Source organism: Melospiza melodia, chromosome 5 (genome assembly GCF_035770615.1).
Source record: "Melospiza melodia melodia isolate bMelMel2 chromosome 5, bMelMel2.pri, whole genome shotgun sequence".
NCBI classification, from domain to species: domain Eukaryota; kingdom Metazoa; phylum Chordata; class Aves; order Passeriformes; family Passerellidae; genus Melospiza; species Melospiza melodia.
In genome coordinates this window covers 78,445,367-78,460,121 of record NC_086198.1, presented here as the reverse complement: position 1 = coordinate 78,460,121, position 14,755 = coordinate 78,445,367, and the positions used below count along the sequence as shown (strand labels likewise).

The 14,755-nt window shown below is 37.7% G+C and overlaps 1 protein-coding gene across 6 annotated transcripts in view; it reads left to right on the top strand.

Annotated features, from left to right (window-relative positions):
• SORCS2 (sortilin related VPS10 domain containing receptor 2) overlaps nucleotides 1-14,755 on the top strand; it is a 536,381-nt gene that overhangs the window by 436,445 nt on the left and 85,181 nt on the right. For all 6 annotated transcript variants that reach the window (XM_063157566.1, XM_063157565.1, XM_063157563.1 and 3 more), the window contains 3 exons: nucleotides 3,560-3,624; nucleotides 6,063-6,181; nucleotides 9,345-9,434. In XM_063157566.1, coding sequence (XP_063013636.1) covers nucleotides 3,560-3,624; nucleotides 6,063-6,181; nucleotides 9,345-9,434 — 274 coding nt within the window. The remainder of the gene's footprint in view (nucleotides 1-3,559; nucleotides 3,625-6,062; nucleotides 6,182-9,344; nucleotides 9,435-14,755) is intronic.

Here is a 14,755-nt window from a genome sequence, read left to right as displayed (position 1 = left end):
TATACACCTACTAAGACAAACACAAAGAGCTTTGCAGTCACCTCCTTTGCACCATTTTCATGCTGATATAATGCTGTTCAGGTCAGTGAAATTACCTGGTGAATCACTAATGCAAAACTTATGAAGAACTAGGTCATAGAACAGCTAATCTTTCAGGAGAACTTCTATAAAGTGTAAAAACTCATATGCATAAGAAAACTAATCCCTCAAAAAAATTTCTAAAATTACATTTTGCAGAACTGTTTTTCCCAAGAGGCTCAACATGGTGTCAGACAAGCACAAGGGAGATAATGGGAGTTTGTGTTCACAGGAAAGGGAATAAGCATATTGAGGCTGCTTTTATTTACACCATCCTGCAGTCAAGTTGCAATATTTTAATTCTGAAGTGTTGTAACCACCCTGTTATGTGATCTAAAGTGTTGGTGCATTGCACTTGCTTTATCCCACATGGTACACTTGGTCAAGAAATGTTTCTTTTCCTAGAGGAAAGCATGTCTGAGCTGAAAGTTAGTCTGAAATTCATTGGAAAACTCAGCAGCTGAATGTAAAAGATTAAAAATCAACCAGAAAACCCTGAGTTTACCTAAGTAAAACTACTAAACAAACAAGTGGTCCCGGACTGCTGAGGTGAGAACATTTTAATTGCAAAGTACTTTGAGAAGAGTGGGGGAATTTTAACCAAACCAAAAGTAACCACTACTGAAATTGAGAAAAAAAAAAAAAAGATAGTTTATAAGAAAATGCTTGTTGTATTTGGAGGGAAAAAAATATTAGAACTTATTCTAAAATGTCAACCAAAAAGAAAGAAGCTTTCAGATTATCAGGGTCCATTGCATCTGTGCTTTATAAGACAGAAGTCCTATCCTAAACCAGCTGGGGAACAGTAAACTGTCCTTGTGAATGGATGTGTGGTCACAATGCTCACACCAGTAAAATGCATTTATGTTGTGGTAGTAGCACGTTTGTAAATGAAATTGCAAGAAAACCCTGACTTTGCCTTACATTTATCCCTCAAAACAAAAAAGTATGAAACTGAGCTTTCCTTTTCAGAGAGCCACATAAGGTTTGTGTTCCTGTATGCATCTTGTCTGCCTGGTATTTTCAGAAGCTCAGCAGAGGGCCTTGCTCTGTGTTTAGCCTGCAGAGCATCAGACAACTTTTCCTCTGGTTCATGATTTAAGCACAAGTGAAATAACTGTATTATCTTTTAAGTACTGTTGGCAGAGGAGTCCACTGAAATGAGATCAGTTTATTCTTCGGGGATATAGCTTCAAATTCTCTATATTAGTTATACTCTCTTCTGGAGATTTTCTTAGCAGCTGTAAGAGATTTGGTCTTTTTTCAATAAAAGAAGAAAGGACTATTCCTAAGTGTTTTTAAAGCTGGGAAAAGGAACTTTGGAGTTCAGAAACTCTGCTCCATAGCTGACATTCAAAAGTAGCCTTTGAGGGTGTAACATCCTCATTGAGTAAATAGTGTCTGCTGCTAGAGTTCATCAGTACAATTGGAGTAATGAAAAACACAAATAATATTTTTGAAATATTCTGTGTAATTTATAATTAATTAAATATTTATAATTAATAAGAGTCTAAAGGAGAAAAGTAGTCTGGGTAAGAAAGTTTCATTCTGCAGTGTTCATTAAAACAGATCAGTTACATCTTCTTTCTCTGAAAAATTACACTGGAAACAAGATTTGAATCTACATGTGTCAGCTGCCGCTGTTAGGAGGAGCATGTAGAAGTGAGATCATTGTAATTCTGAGCTGTTGAAATAAAGATGAGAAGGTAAAGATATTGACAAATACCTCAAACTGTGCTTATGAAATCATGTGTGATAAATTATAGATACAAGAAATCATTTCAGAAGTACCCAAAAACTTTCTTTGCATTATTGATGTTTATTAGCATCTCAGGCTCAGGCCCAGAAAATTCAACCCAAAAGTTTCTTTGGTTCAGCTGCCTGAGGTCCAAGACTAAAAGTAAAATATTCAGCAAACATTTTCTTCCCTCAAATTGCTGATTACAGAGTTATAGCAGGTTTGATTTTGAAACATAGATAACAGCATACACGGCACAAAAGTTCACAGATCCCTTCCCTCTGCTCATTTATATTTTCATCAGATGTCAGTGGATCTAAAATCTTCTCTAACCTAACGCATTGCCTCCAAAGTGCTGAAGTAGTTTGTGTTTGAGGGATCAAATTCTTAATAAATACAAGATTTTTCCATGCATTTGCTAAAAAAAAAATAAAAAAATCACACTATAAGTTTCTCTGACATCTTATGGCTTGGAGGGGGCTCATCTCTCCCCCTCCCTTTCCTCCTTTGGCCTGATCATTTATCTTACTAGGGAAAAACAGCATATGTGATTATTTCTGGTTGTTATGCAGCAGTGGAAATCATCCAGTTTCTTCCCCCTGGCCTGTGTTCCTGAGGAGCCACCAATTACTGAGTCTGAGTTTTAACCACTCCTCATAAATCACTGCTACTAAACCATTAAACAATGATGCAATTTCAGTCCAAAGTATAGCTTTATGGCATTTGATTGTTAATAATTGTATCAAAATGATAATCTTCTCTTAAGTATCTTAATGGACCTTCTTAATATCTGCATCCAGCTGCACTTTATCACTCAATGGATCTCCTTTGCATGTCTTCAGCTCACATTTTCTGCCTCAATGACTCTTGCCCTGCCAGTGAAGGGCCTTGAGAAAAGTGATGTGGGAGTGGGGCTGGGTTCTGCTCCCGTTGTGACAGCACAAAGCTGGCTCTGCAGAATCTGCCTGACTGATGGCAATAGAAGGGCCAGAAAGAAGCACAGTTGGGGCTGCCATTGCCAGGCTGGGATGGGAGCCCTGAGGGCAGAAAACTCATCTTTTGGCTGAGCATATTTGACATGAGAGGAATTGGGAGAAAATCATCCTGTATTCCCATTACACCTTTACAAAGTTAAACTGTACCTTGATCAACTCTGACTGAATTTCTTTCTCAGGATATTTTTCTCAAAATTATTCTTCCCTTTCTTTGTCAAAGCAGAATGTATTCTTCTCTTGAATATGCTAACCAAAGATATACCAATTTGTTATGGAAACCATGTGTCAAGTTTTAGATATTTCTAATAAGAAAGGAATCTAACTCTTTTGTAGCATTAAATCTGCTTTATAGTCTCATATGTTAAACATAATTGTAAAAAGGTGCAATAGTGCTTGCCAGTGCATGTGAGTGCATATCTCTGTGTGTGTGTGTGTGTGTATATCAATTTATGATTCTGTCAGTTTTTTCCTAATTTCATGCATATTTCTACTCTTTTTTTTTCAATTGATTCCATTTATATGCATTTTTAGTAGAAGAGATTCTAAAGAAATTTAAGAAAAGCATAATGTAAAGTAGAAAAAAATAAGTTGTTTATAGATGTTAGTAATAGGACATTATAAATGGGGTTTATTTTATTCCCAGCCAGAACTCTAAAGCTGGTTGGGATGAAATCCTCTCTTTTCTTCCATCCCCATGATTACTATGCTGTAGGTGGCTGTACATAACTTGATTATATTGTGTTCTCAGGGCTGTTGCTGGAGTTGACGGCGACCTTGATTTAGTTCATATGGAAATCCAGGACCCCAGTGGAGGTATGCAAATGAAAATGTTATCAATTGATACACTAGTATATAGTTATTTCTCTTTGGTTTAGAGGTACTTTTTGGACTGTTTTTAAAACTAGTCAGAAGAGAAAATGTGCAAGTCAGATTTTTTCTCTGTTTATTTGTAGTCAGCAAAACTGTCCTGTTATATAAAAATATAGTGTAATTTAAAATCTACTTGTTTTTCACTTTAAGAGGAATTGATGTCAGGATGCTAGGTTCTATTGATAATGTCCATTAATAGTGCAATTTATCCTGGCATTTGAGCATTAAACAGTTTTTCCTTATTTGCAAATAAAACTGGCAATGCAGTGTTAGTGCTGGGTAAATGTCTATTAATGTGAATCATTGCACGTGTCAGGTCTAGTGCAGCAGCCACCATCTCTCAGAATTTCCTCATGTTATAGCATCCAGTATACTTTGAAACTTCAAAAGGGAAATAAATGGAAAAGCAGATTAGTAGTCAGAATGAGCTTAAAGAGTCACCATGATTCCAAATGCTTGTATAGTTTCTTGTTACCTATCATACTCTTGAAAGATAATTTAATTCCTTGAATCAGATCATCTTAGTTCCTGTGCAGTCTAAAAGTGAGCCATAAAGAATGCACAGTTTGAATTGCTCTGTTCCCATAGCTTTTCTTAATTATAGCCCTATTAAAAAAATCAAAGTTATCATGTTAAAAGCTGAATGAAAAAAAGTCTAAATCTTTTAGCAGTGAGGTTTATGAGACATGGTGACAGCTCCATCAGGTGTTTTCTTTAGAGACAATGTAAGATGATTTTTCAGGGACTGAATGCTAAGGGGGTTTTGGTTGGTGGTGCATTTAGGGTGTTTTTTTGGGGGTTTTTTTTGGTTGGTTTTGGTTTAGGGCGGCTTTTTTGGAGGGGAGTGTGATTGGTTGGTTGGTTTGTTGGTTGGTTATTTGGTGGGTTTTTTTGGTTGGTTGGTTGCTTCTTTTTTTGTTTGTTTGTTTCAGTTTTGGTGGGGTTTTGTTTTGGTTTGTCTTTTTTTTTTTTTTTTTTTGGTAGGATTCTTATTTTATTTTTTAAATTTTTTAATTTTTTTTTTTTTTTTTTTTTTTTTTTTTTTTTTTTAAGCAGAGAAAGAAAAGCTCTCATGAAATATCTCCTGGCTAGATTCTCAAGAAACTGACTTTATGCAATTAGGGTCAATACAAGCATAGTCATTGGTTTTAGTGGAAGCAGCATCTTTGCACTACCCATATGACAAAGAACTGTAATTTTTGTGTTGTGAACTGTGAACACCTGCAAGACTTTAAATGGTCCATTGCTGCGCCAAATGTCCTTGTGGTGTTGATTTGGACATAAATCAGAGAACTTGGATTGACTCTAACTGCCTCTTAAACAGATCCAGATTTTAAAACAAATAATTGTATCCAGTGTACTGGTTTGTTCTTCTCTAGTAAAAAGTCATTAAATGTGGGATGCATTTCCCCTCACACTACAAAAGTAGTGAAAGACATGGGGATACATTATTTGCTCTCTCACACTGTACCTGGAGCGTGGGTAGCATTAGTGATCTGGGCGCAAGATTGTGTAAATAACATTTTCCTCACTGTGCTTGGGCAAGTCACTCAACTGCTTTGTGCTCAGAAGCTTGTGACAAAGGATGAGCTGTACAAGAGCTTAGGGAAGGTCTTAAAGAGTCCCAGGGAAGGTCTCTAAGTCACAGCTGGTATAAGATAGTGATTGTTGGCTCTGCTGTCTCTGATAAGAGCAGATTGTATCAAAGATGCAGTGGTGCTGTTCTAAGAATCCAGGGAGAGAAGATAGTCCTTGCTAACTGGAGAGGAAGAGAAAGGCCAAAGCCTCCTCTGATTATAAATCAGTCTAAGCTTTTGCAGCAAGGTATTAACTCTGAATATAGAAATCCTGCCCCAACAGACAAGTTCCAATAGTGTGCTAATAGTGTGTCTGAACATTCTTACAGAGCTTTGAAAATAGGCTTTAAAATTCTGCACACTGTCTATTAAATGCAGCCTGATTCTTTTCTCATTCATCACAATTTTATACTGGGGTTGATCTATTGATTTCAGTTATGTTGTGTCAGGCTGCCATATCTCCAAGTGAATAATTCAGCTCTGTGCATAGGTTAAGTGAGAAAAGAGGCTCCTTCTATTATCCCCACCCATGAATGGCTCATTCATCTAACCCCTAATCTCTCTGGACCAGCAAAATTTGGATAATAACAGGCTGCCTCCAGGGAATGATCTGAACTGTAAGCAGTTAATATATTCTCAGTACGTTGGAGATTGAAAAAGTCTTATATGAGAGTTTAATATAATAATTCTACAACTAGCTCACCTGGCAAAGGCAGCCTTTTTCCTACATGAATAGCATTTAGTACTGCTTGCTTCTTTTTCCCTTGATAGCCCTGTCATATGTTTCTGTCTCTCTTCCCTCAGGTTATCGCTACATCACTTGCCAGATTCAAAATTGTTCTGATAAGACAATGACAGTCCCATTTGCTGGCAGCACTGATCGGGATTCCCTGACTGTGCAGGATGACTACATATTTCTGCAGGTATATATGTACCTCATGTTTCTCTGCCATTTTTGGGAGAGACAGCTCATTTTGGAATTCAAAAATAAAATTCCAAACAGTGCAGCAACACTGTAAGGAGCAGGGTGGAATTAATGAATGATGATTTATGATTTTTTACATGGAAAAAAGCATTCCTTTATCAGTCCAAACAAAAAAAGAAATTTAAAAAAAAAAGCATCTTTAGTTTGTACAACCAGTTGCCCTTTAACTATATGAGAATTTCCTAGTGGATTGTGTTACTTTTTATAAATACTCTTGTGTGTTACATGAAATGCAAACCTTGTGTTCCTGTGATTAGAAACTCTTCTAGGTCCTTTCCAGGACAAAACACAAAACCATTCCCTGGGAAGAACATCCGAGGACAGCCACTGACAGAATAGTTATACAGCTTCTTCACATGGATTCTCTTCTGAAGAGGTTTTGCCAGGAAAGAACTGCTAACATGGCTGTGCTTAGGAAGCAAAATGGCCATTGCTGGGGAGCTTGGAGCAAATTAGCATGGAATCATAGGATGATTTAGTTTGGAAAAGACCTTTAAAATCTAGTCCAGCCACAAACCTAACACTGCCAAGTCCATCACTAAACCATGTCCCCAAGCGCCACGTCTACAACTCATGGTGGTCCAAATTACATTGGGCTTGTTTCATTCCCAAATTACAAGACCTGCCTGCAGAAATATGGGCTGGAACTTTGTCAGCCATGTGGCACCAGTACAGCTCAGGCACACTTGTGAGTATTGTTTCAAGCACGTGGCACTGGTTGTGGTTCGAATCTCTGAGAGCTGCAAACTTCTCAAGGAGCAGTTATGTCCTCCTTGTTTTATTAGATTTTGCTAGGGAAGTTGCTTGTGCTTTCCCTAGTGCTCAGCTGTCATTTTCCTCTTACTTTGATGAGATTTTTTTGCTATAAAGCTTATCTATTTACTAACTTTTGCAGGAAAGCTATTTTGTAGCAATGGATACATCTCCCCACCAGTGCCTCAGTGTGCACCAGATTGGCTCCTTTGCAACTTTCCCCCCTTGAGCCTGTTTCTTCCCCAAGGACCTGTAAATTAGCAGGGTCAGAAAGGATCTGCTCTCCTCTTGTTTGGCATAGTGGTTTCAAGGACCTGCATGGCTTAGAAGAATTAACATTAAAAAAAACCCCCAACCAAACAAAAAAACCAAAGAAAGCCCAACAAAAACCCATTCACCAACCAAAAAAAAAAAAAAAAATATACCACAACAATGACAAAAAACACCCCCAAAACTAAAACCCAATGGCATTGGGAAAGAACTTTTGGACTAAAGTAGCCTTTTTCAGATAAGATCTAGCACTCATGGCATGCATTTTGCTCAAAGATGTTATCTGTGGCTCCCCCAGGCACAGTCTAAAAATCCATTTCATAGTGTGTAGATGCTGAGAACTTCTTCTCACCATGCAAACTTACAGACTGCTGTGCTCAGCAAAACACTGGTTGCTTCCTCATCAAGGATTTTGCTTTGCTGGATGTTCTGTACAGCTGCATCCTGAGCTGTTACTCCCTTTTATGACAGACATCAGCAGGCACAAAATGGTAGTGCAAGGTGGAAATGCACACATAAGTAATAGACAGTTGCTCCTTAATGATGCTTTTGGTAATTTGGTCTCTGGATCTGAAACATGTCAGTGCCAGATGAGATGTTCATGTGTTCCATATATAAAGGGGAACATCTCTAGTGTTTTTTCTCTGGACTTTTCTGCAGTAAACCATAATATGTAACGTATATCTTATTGCTAAATTGGTTTGCAGTTAGCCATATCTGTATTACTGGAGGATAGAAGGTGACTCTGGGATCCTGTAGTCACATCTGAAGCACAGCACCCCAGAGGTGTGAGGCAGGACAGCACTTACCTGTTCCAGTGAAACCACACATCAGCTGCACATCTGAGAAACAGCATACTTCTGAAACCACGTGGAAATTCTTTCATCACTACACTAAAGTGCAGTTATATAAGTTATAATCAGACCAAGGACTCCTCATGATATCACAGCAATTCCTGTCAGAAAGAGGATGGGACAGGATCCTCTGTGCAAAAAGACAGTAGAGTTTGAGACTGTCTCCCTGCCCCTGGCATTGTTCATATTCCCTGAGCTGTGCAGATGTGAATCACAGTGTTGCAGGTCTGCAGTGGCCCAAATCTGTTTTGGAGATTTTTACCACCTTAGAGGAAGATCTCAGCCACATTTCTTTAGTATGCTTATATCCACAAAGATCAGAAACTTTCTGATACTCATTTTTTCCCAATTTGCACTGACAGTCAGACAGTTTCAGAGGTGATTTTAGAAGGAGGATTAAAGTTTCAACACTGTTCTTAAGCACAGACCAGCCTTTAATACCAGTGAGGCTTGACATGACTATGTGCTTCAAGTCCAATTTTCCTCTGCCTTGCATCATCTCCAGTAATTTAAATGAATGATGTTAAAACATGCATTTAAAAAAAGCCTGTGAACAGATGGGTAAGACTGCCATTTAGCAGTAGTTAAGCAAATGATGAGGTTTTTGGTTTGATCCATCATCATTTAACAAATCACATTCCTAAAGACATCACATTCTTTATACCACAAAAAAATTGCATACAATATTAAATACTTTGTTACCTTTAAAATATTCAGGCATGTGGACCTGCTGTCATATATCAACTTTATTTTTACCAAGCCAAGTTTTCATATTTCAGGATAGGCTGTCTTTTGAATCTTGTTCCCTTTTTAAACACAAAAATTTAGGAGAAAAACAGTGGGATTGGGGTAGTATTTTAAATGGATTTCCCAAGTCAAAGAAAGAAGATAAGTCTCAATGTGAAAAAAAAGGTTAAATATTGCCAAAGGCTGAGTTTTATTTACTGATATGATCTGGTAGTGCTCAAAGGTTTAGTTGGAATTATGCCAATTTATATACCAGCACATTGGTGTTACATTTTTGATTAGAAAATCCAGGTGAGGCTGTGAGTTGACAATTTTCACTGATGTTTATTTGTAATATTCCTTTTGGGGATTTGGAACATTGCATTAAAAGTAATGGGTACATATTTCAGTTACAGCTTAAATGTAAAGCAGTTTTCCATCCCAGGTTCTTTAGATTTAACATAAGCTGTCACAGAGTTCTGTTTCTCCTTCCTGTAGACAACATCAGCAAACAGGACCAAGTATTACGTGTCGTACCGTCGAAATGGCTTCGTTCAGATGAAGCTGCCAAAATATGCATTGCCAAAAGTAAGTGTGCATGCTTTTCTTTCTCTTTTTGCATTTGTCATCTTCTCTTTCTACCTAAACTAGTTTTGTTCTGCTCTTTTTCAAACCTCATTATTCTGAGATCAAAAGTTCTTCTTGTAAGGATTTTTGAATCCTTATTTTTATTTTGAATACTACTTTTATTTTTATTCCATTAATGTAGTACTTGTAAACCATAGAGGAAATAATGTGCAACAGTTTATTTGTCATCAGTTACTGCAACAGTTTTTGAGCTTTGCTTCCATGAGGCAGTGCTATACACCCAATGGCAATGGAAAGATGGAGAGCAAGTGTTCTTTCAAGAATCAATTACTTTTTAATTCCACATGGTATAAGCATGAATACTAATAGAAGAGAAATTTGCTACTTGGTGTTTCTCTATTTCATTAAAGAATCCCAGTACTGACTTTGACTGCTCAATGAAATTGCAAGACTTGGTGAGAGGTTCCTTCAGTCTACCATATCTTCCTAATGATAGGGTTTCTGTATTTCCATAGTAAATCAGCAATTAAGCACAGAAATTTAAATATGACTAACTGATACAGTTGATTGTTTTGTGCTGCACACAGTGTATTTCCTAACTTTGCAGTTATAAGGCTTCTGCAGTCCTGAAGAAAAATAACTTGGAAGTTTGAAAGATCCAGCTGGATAAAACCCTCAGTAACAAGCTCTGACCTTACAGTTCACCCTGCTCCCAGCAAGAGGCTGATCTGGAGGTCTCATGAGGCTCCTGCTTTTTAATGTGATTCTCTGTGATTCTGCCACTTACTTAGCAGAGAACTTGTTTTCTTTGCATGCCTTGAATTGTATTAGTTTCATTAATTGCCCATCTAAGGATGGACATTAGAGTACAATTTATTTCCTTTTGCTGTTATTGTTATAAAGCAAACATTCTAATATTAGATTTTTTTTCATCTTAGTCTTTTTTTTATGCCAGTAGAAATGGTGATCTGAGGTAATTTTAAATCACTTCATATTACCAGAATCTCAGATCAAATCCTCAGGTATTAGTTGAACAAGAATCTGAAACTTGGATATGTTCCTAGCAACGCTACAGCAATATCTCTCTCTCTATCTCTCTATGTCTCTTTCTTGTCAAGAAATGCATAGTCAGAGACAGGTATATAGACCAACAGTAACACAAAGATATTTGTGTGGTTTTTAGGCCTTCAAGGCAGCCTTTATGCTTTCTTGGGGGAAATTGTAGTCAGGAAAAAAGCAGGAGAATATCTAGGTTTTGAAGGTTAAAATATGCCAAACATGGAAACCTCAAGGGACTGCAGCCCATTGAACCCTGCACTGGGACACAAATAAGCAATTAAGGAGCAAGGCAGGGAAGCAGAGTGTAAACAAGGAGTTTCTGACACATTCATAAAGTGTCAGCCACAATTCCCTGGCATTTCTGTCATATGGAGGCTGGATTGTTTGAAACAGTGCTGCATGCTCAATTCTTTGCCTTGGAAAATATGGCTTTTTTTTATTTTTCTCTGTTTTGTTTTTTTTTTTTTCCTTGCTAAGTAGATTACCCCAGGCCTGACTGAATAAATAAATTGGAAGTTAATGGTTTCATTTTGGATAGAGTCTATAGCTACCTAGGAACAGGTTGACTATGTCATTTTGAAAGGGATGTTTTTTTGCTCTTCCTAGTTCAGACAATACCCAACAAGAGGAATAAAGTAAATATTATCTCTTCAGCATTTTGATAATGCTGCCAGGAGATGTTTCTTTGGTATCTGCACAAAACAGAGTTGAAAATTTCAGGAAGAAGGCCTGGAAGCCAGAAAGACATTTAGAATAATGGTGAATATGAAAGATTTTAACCTTTTCTAAGACATTTTCTTTTAAGTGATTTGGTACCTTCAGATTAGAACAGAAATTTTACATACTGAAGTAAATATGAACACAGCTCTAAAATTTTTCACAGTGCTATATTTCAGTGAGAATCATCCAAGTGCAGTAGAATTGGATCATGGAACTTTACAAAGACACAGGATATCAGCAAAGACACTGACACATTAAATGTACATTTAGAACATGTGACTTTGAAGCTGCTTCTTTTATGGTGGTTGGAGATAAACAGAATGGAAGAATTTACAAAGGATGTTTTTTAAGATTGATTGAAACCAATAGCTTTTGAAAGATCTGAGTTTCAGAGAGTTTTAAATATTAGATTTTGCTTAACCAGGAGATGAAGCATGACTATAACAGGCTATATTTCATTTTTCATATTTCCTTTTTCTTGAAAGCATGAAATGAAGTGTCCAAAAAATCTCTTTCCAAGTAGTCTTTGTACAGAATTTTTGAGCAGTGGTTGTATACAGGGAAGGAAAACTGTAGCTAAGTCAGAAGATGCTCTAGACGGGTCAAGGTTGTGTCTAACAACATCAGGAGAGCCGTGCCAAAATGCAACCTCTAACCTTATGGAACTGGGCTGGATTCTTCAGATGCAATTCTTTTGCTGCATAAATTCCTTTCATGATGATTTTGCATGTAGAGATAGAATAAGCAGTTTCAGACTGAATAGTTAGAAAATGGTTTTGATGTCTCATTTTCCTTTCAATATAAAAAGGTTGGAAATCTGCAAGGAATTTATTCTCTTTTTTAATATTATTTTCATTTGTGCTTTTGTTTATGTTTGTCCAAATGCATCCCCAAAGACAAACCTAGAAAATAATGGTGTGTCTTTGGACATATTTACAGTCCTTCTTACTTGTGAATGAGAGGCTGCTAAAAGCAGCTTCCAACCAAGCTTTACCTCTGTTAAGTTTCTGGGCTCCAGCTCCACAGTGCCTCTGAGATCACCTTTTTGTAACACATCATAGCTCTGTGTGTGTACAGACAGCAGAGCCATTGGGGGCCATCAGGGTTCAGATAATTTTTTTAACCTTTCTTCTGTGCTGTTGAGAGATCTTTTTCTTTTTGTAACACTGTGTTTGATACTGGCATTGCATGGAATCCCACAGCTGTCTCCTGCATTTGACAAGTGCTGGCTGCTGCCAGGAAAGGTGGAAGCAAAGGCTGGTGAGACCATATCAAAGGTTGTTTGTATACTCCCCAAAACAGAAGAGGAATTTGCAAACTACTGTTTTCAAACTGTTGTTTTAAAATTGAACTGGTTTTTATACTGTATTCTATTTTATCAAAATTGCTTGTTCTGCGCTGCTAAAACTAGATCAGAAGTGAAGAACTCTTAGGAAGTGAATTCCAAAATGAAGCCAGGAGCAGCAGGACAGCATTTGTGTGTCAGCTTGGCTGGTTAGGCATCCAGGAGTCTCCCAGGGGAATCCAGCAATCCCCCCTGGGCTGTTTTCAGCCTGGGGCAGAGGTTCGGCTGCCACAGCTGGGAGGGTCAGTCTGCCCAGAGGCACAGGCTAAAGCCCCATCCAGACCGTCAGCACACTTGTATTGCACAAGTTCCTGCAGCCCTGATTGCCCTCTCCTTTAGAAGGGCAATTTGAGGAGGGAGAGAGGGAGCAGTACATTGGGTCTGGTCCTTGTTCAGGTATTTGAGTCATGCTCTGATGTGGGTAACAATAAAACTGAGAACTAGCTCATTCCGAGAGTTTAAGCAAAAAACATTGTTAACAAAATTTTTGACCAAACCAAGGAAATTGCTACAAATTAGGGCAATTTTACCATTGCAATTTGGAATAATTTAATTATTCTGAGTCCTATTCCCATCTATCTTAAGTAAATCCCATTGATAATGATCTCCCTTTAAGAACTGATACAAGGCATTGATTGATTCTGCCTTCATTCATGCCTCCTACAAAATCTTAATGATGCAAGAGCTCTATTGTTTGTTATATCCTGCTGCAATTCAGAAAGTTTAGTTCTGAAAATATATGGCATGGGAAAAGCTTCTTTCATCTTCTTCAATCTCTGTGTCTATTTTCTATCTTGTGAAATAGGCAATAATGTAAAATTTTTCAGGTAACCAGGATAAATAGAAGTATAGGGTAAGAGCGAACAAAAACAAAAGAAGAAAAAATCCAATTGCCTTAGAAATAGGTTGTCTGTACTTTATTCATGGCAATATGAATCTCCTAGAGATGCCTTTTGTCAGATCCATGTATTTTTTTGGTTTGATTATCACCTAGTCACCTCAAAGCACGCCCACCTCTTTCTGGCTTCAGTCTGAATCACTGTTTTAACATAGACTTACTTCTGAACATAGACAACACTGTTTTAGCCATAGACTTATTTCTGAAATTGTCTGTATCATTCAATAATAGATCTATGACAATCCTTAAATGGGTCTATCCATTAACAGCAGAAATGGTAGAAGATTTCTGCAACCATTTTTTGTGATGTTCTCCAAGGATTTGGCTGCCTGATGGTTGGATTGCAAACTACTGAGTCTATGGCAGCTCATTTGCAAGGCTCTTAGTCTCCCAATAATTTTTGTTCTACTTGGGAAGCCCCTTCACCACCTCTGCCACTCACCACCCTGGGAAGCTTTGGCTGAGGTTATTCCCCTGTACCAGGCAGAAGAGCAGTTTTTAGTGGCAGCTCCATTCTTCTGAAAGTCCACTGGAATGGCTGTTGAGCAAAGAACAAGAGGGAAGAAAGTAGAAATGCAGGTGGTAGTGACATTTGCTGCCGGGGAAATATTCCTTTCCCAGGCAGTGTCACCATGGCAGCCAGTGAACCTGAGCTATAGCAGTTGTCTGACTTGCTGGGTGTACAAATCCATCTGAGGAGGATTCAAGGAACTGTTCTTTTCTTCACTGTGCAACTTATTGATTTCTCTCCATGAACTTTTTTACTCAGCCATGCAAGGAAGATTAGGAGGATTATCTTTGGGATATATGCCATCCAGTTACCTTGACTGTGCTTGAGAGATTACAGGAGTATAGATGTGGTACATCTGGAGGTCAAGACTGAGACTACAGAGCCTTGAGTCCTTACATCTGTTCCACTACTGATACATTTACTCCTCACCATTCTCTGTTTAGTACATTGCTTATTTCATGTTAACATTTTGCTCAACCACAGCATCAAAAGATTGTAAAGGGGCAGAATTTTGGCATCTGACCAAAAATTGTTGGATTTAAACCCCAAGAATTTTGAATGATACTTCCTATGTTATCAGCACATTGTAGACTAAGGAGCACTGGCAGGCTGTACAATCTTTGTCATCTTTTGTAGCCTTCTGTCTTCAGGCTGTAATTGTACTTATTTGTGTCATACAGTTTCTTATCACAGTTAGTAATATGGTAGACCATACTGAACATTTCTTGAATATAAAATTCTGTAAAGTATTTGCAGACTTATAGACTGGTTAGTTACTGAATGTAGAT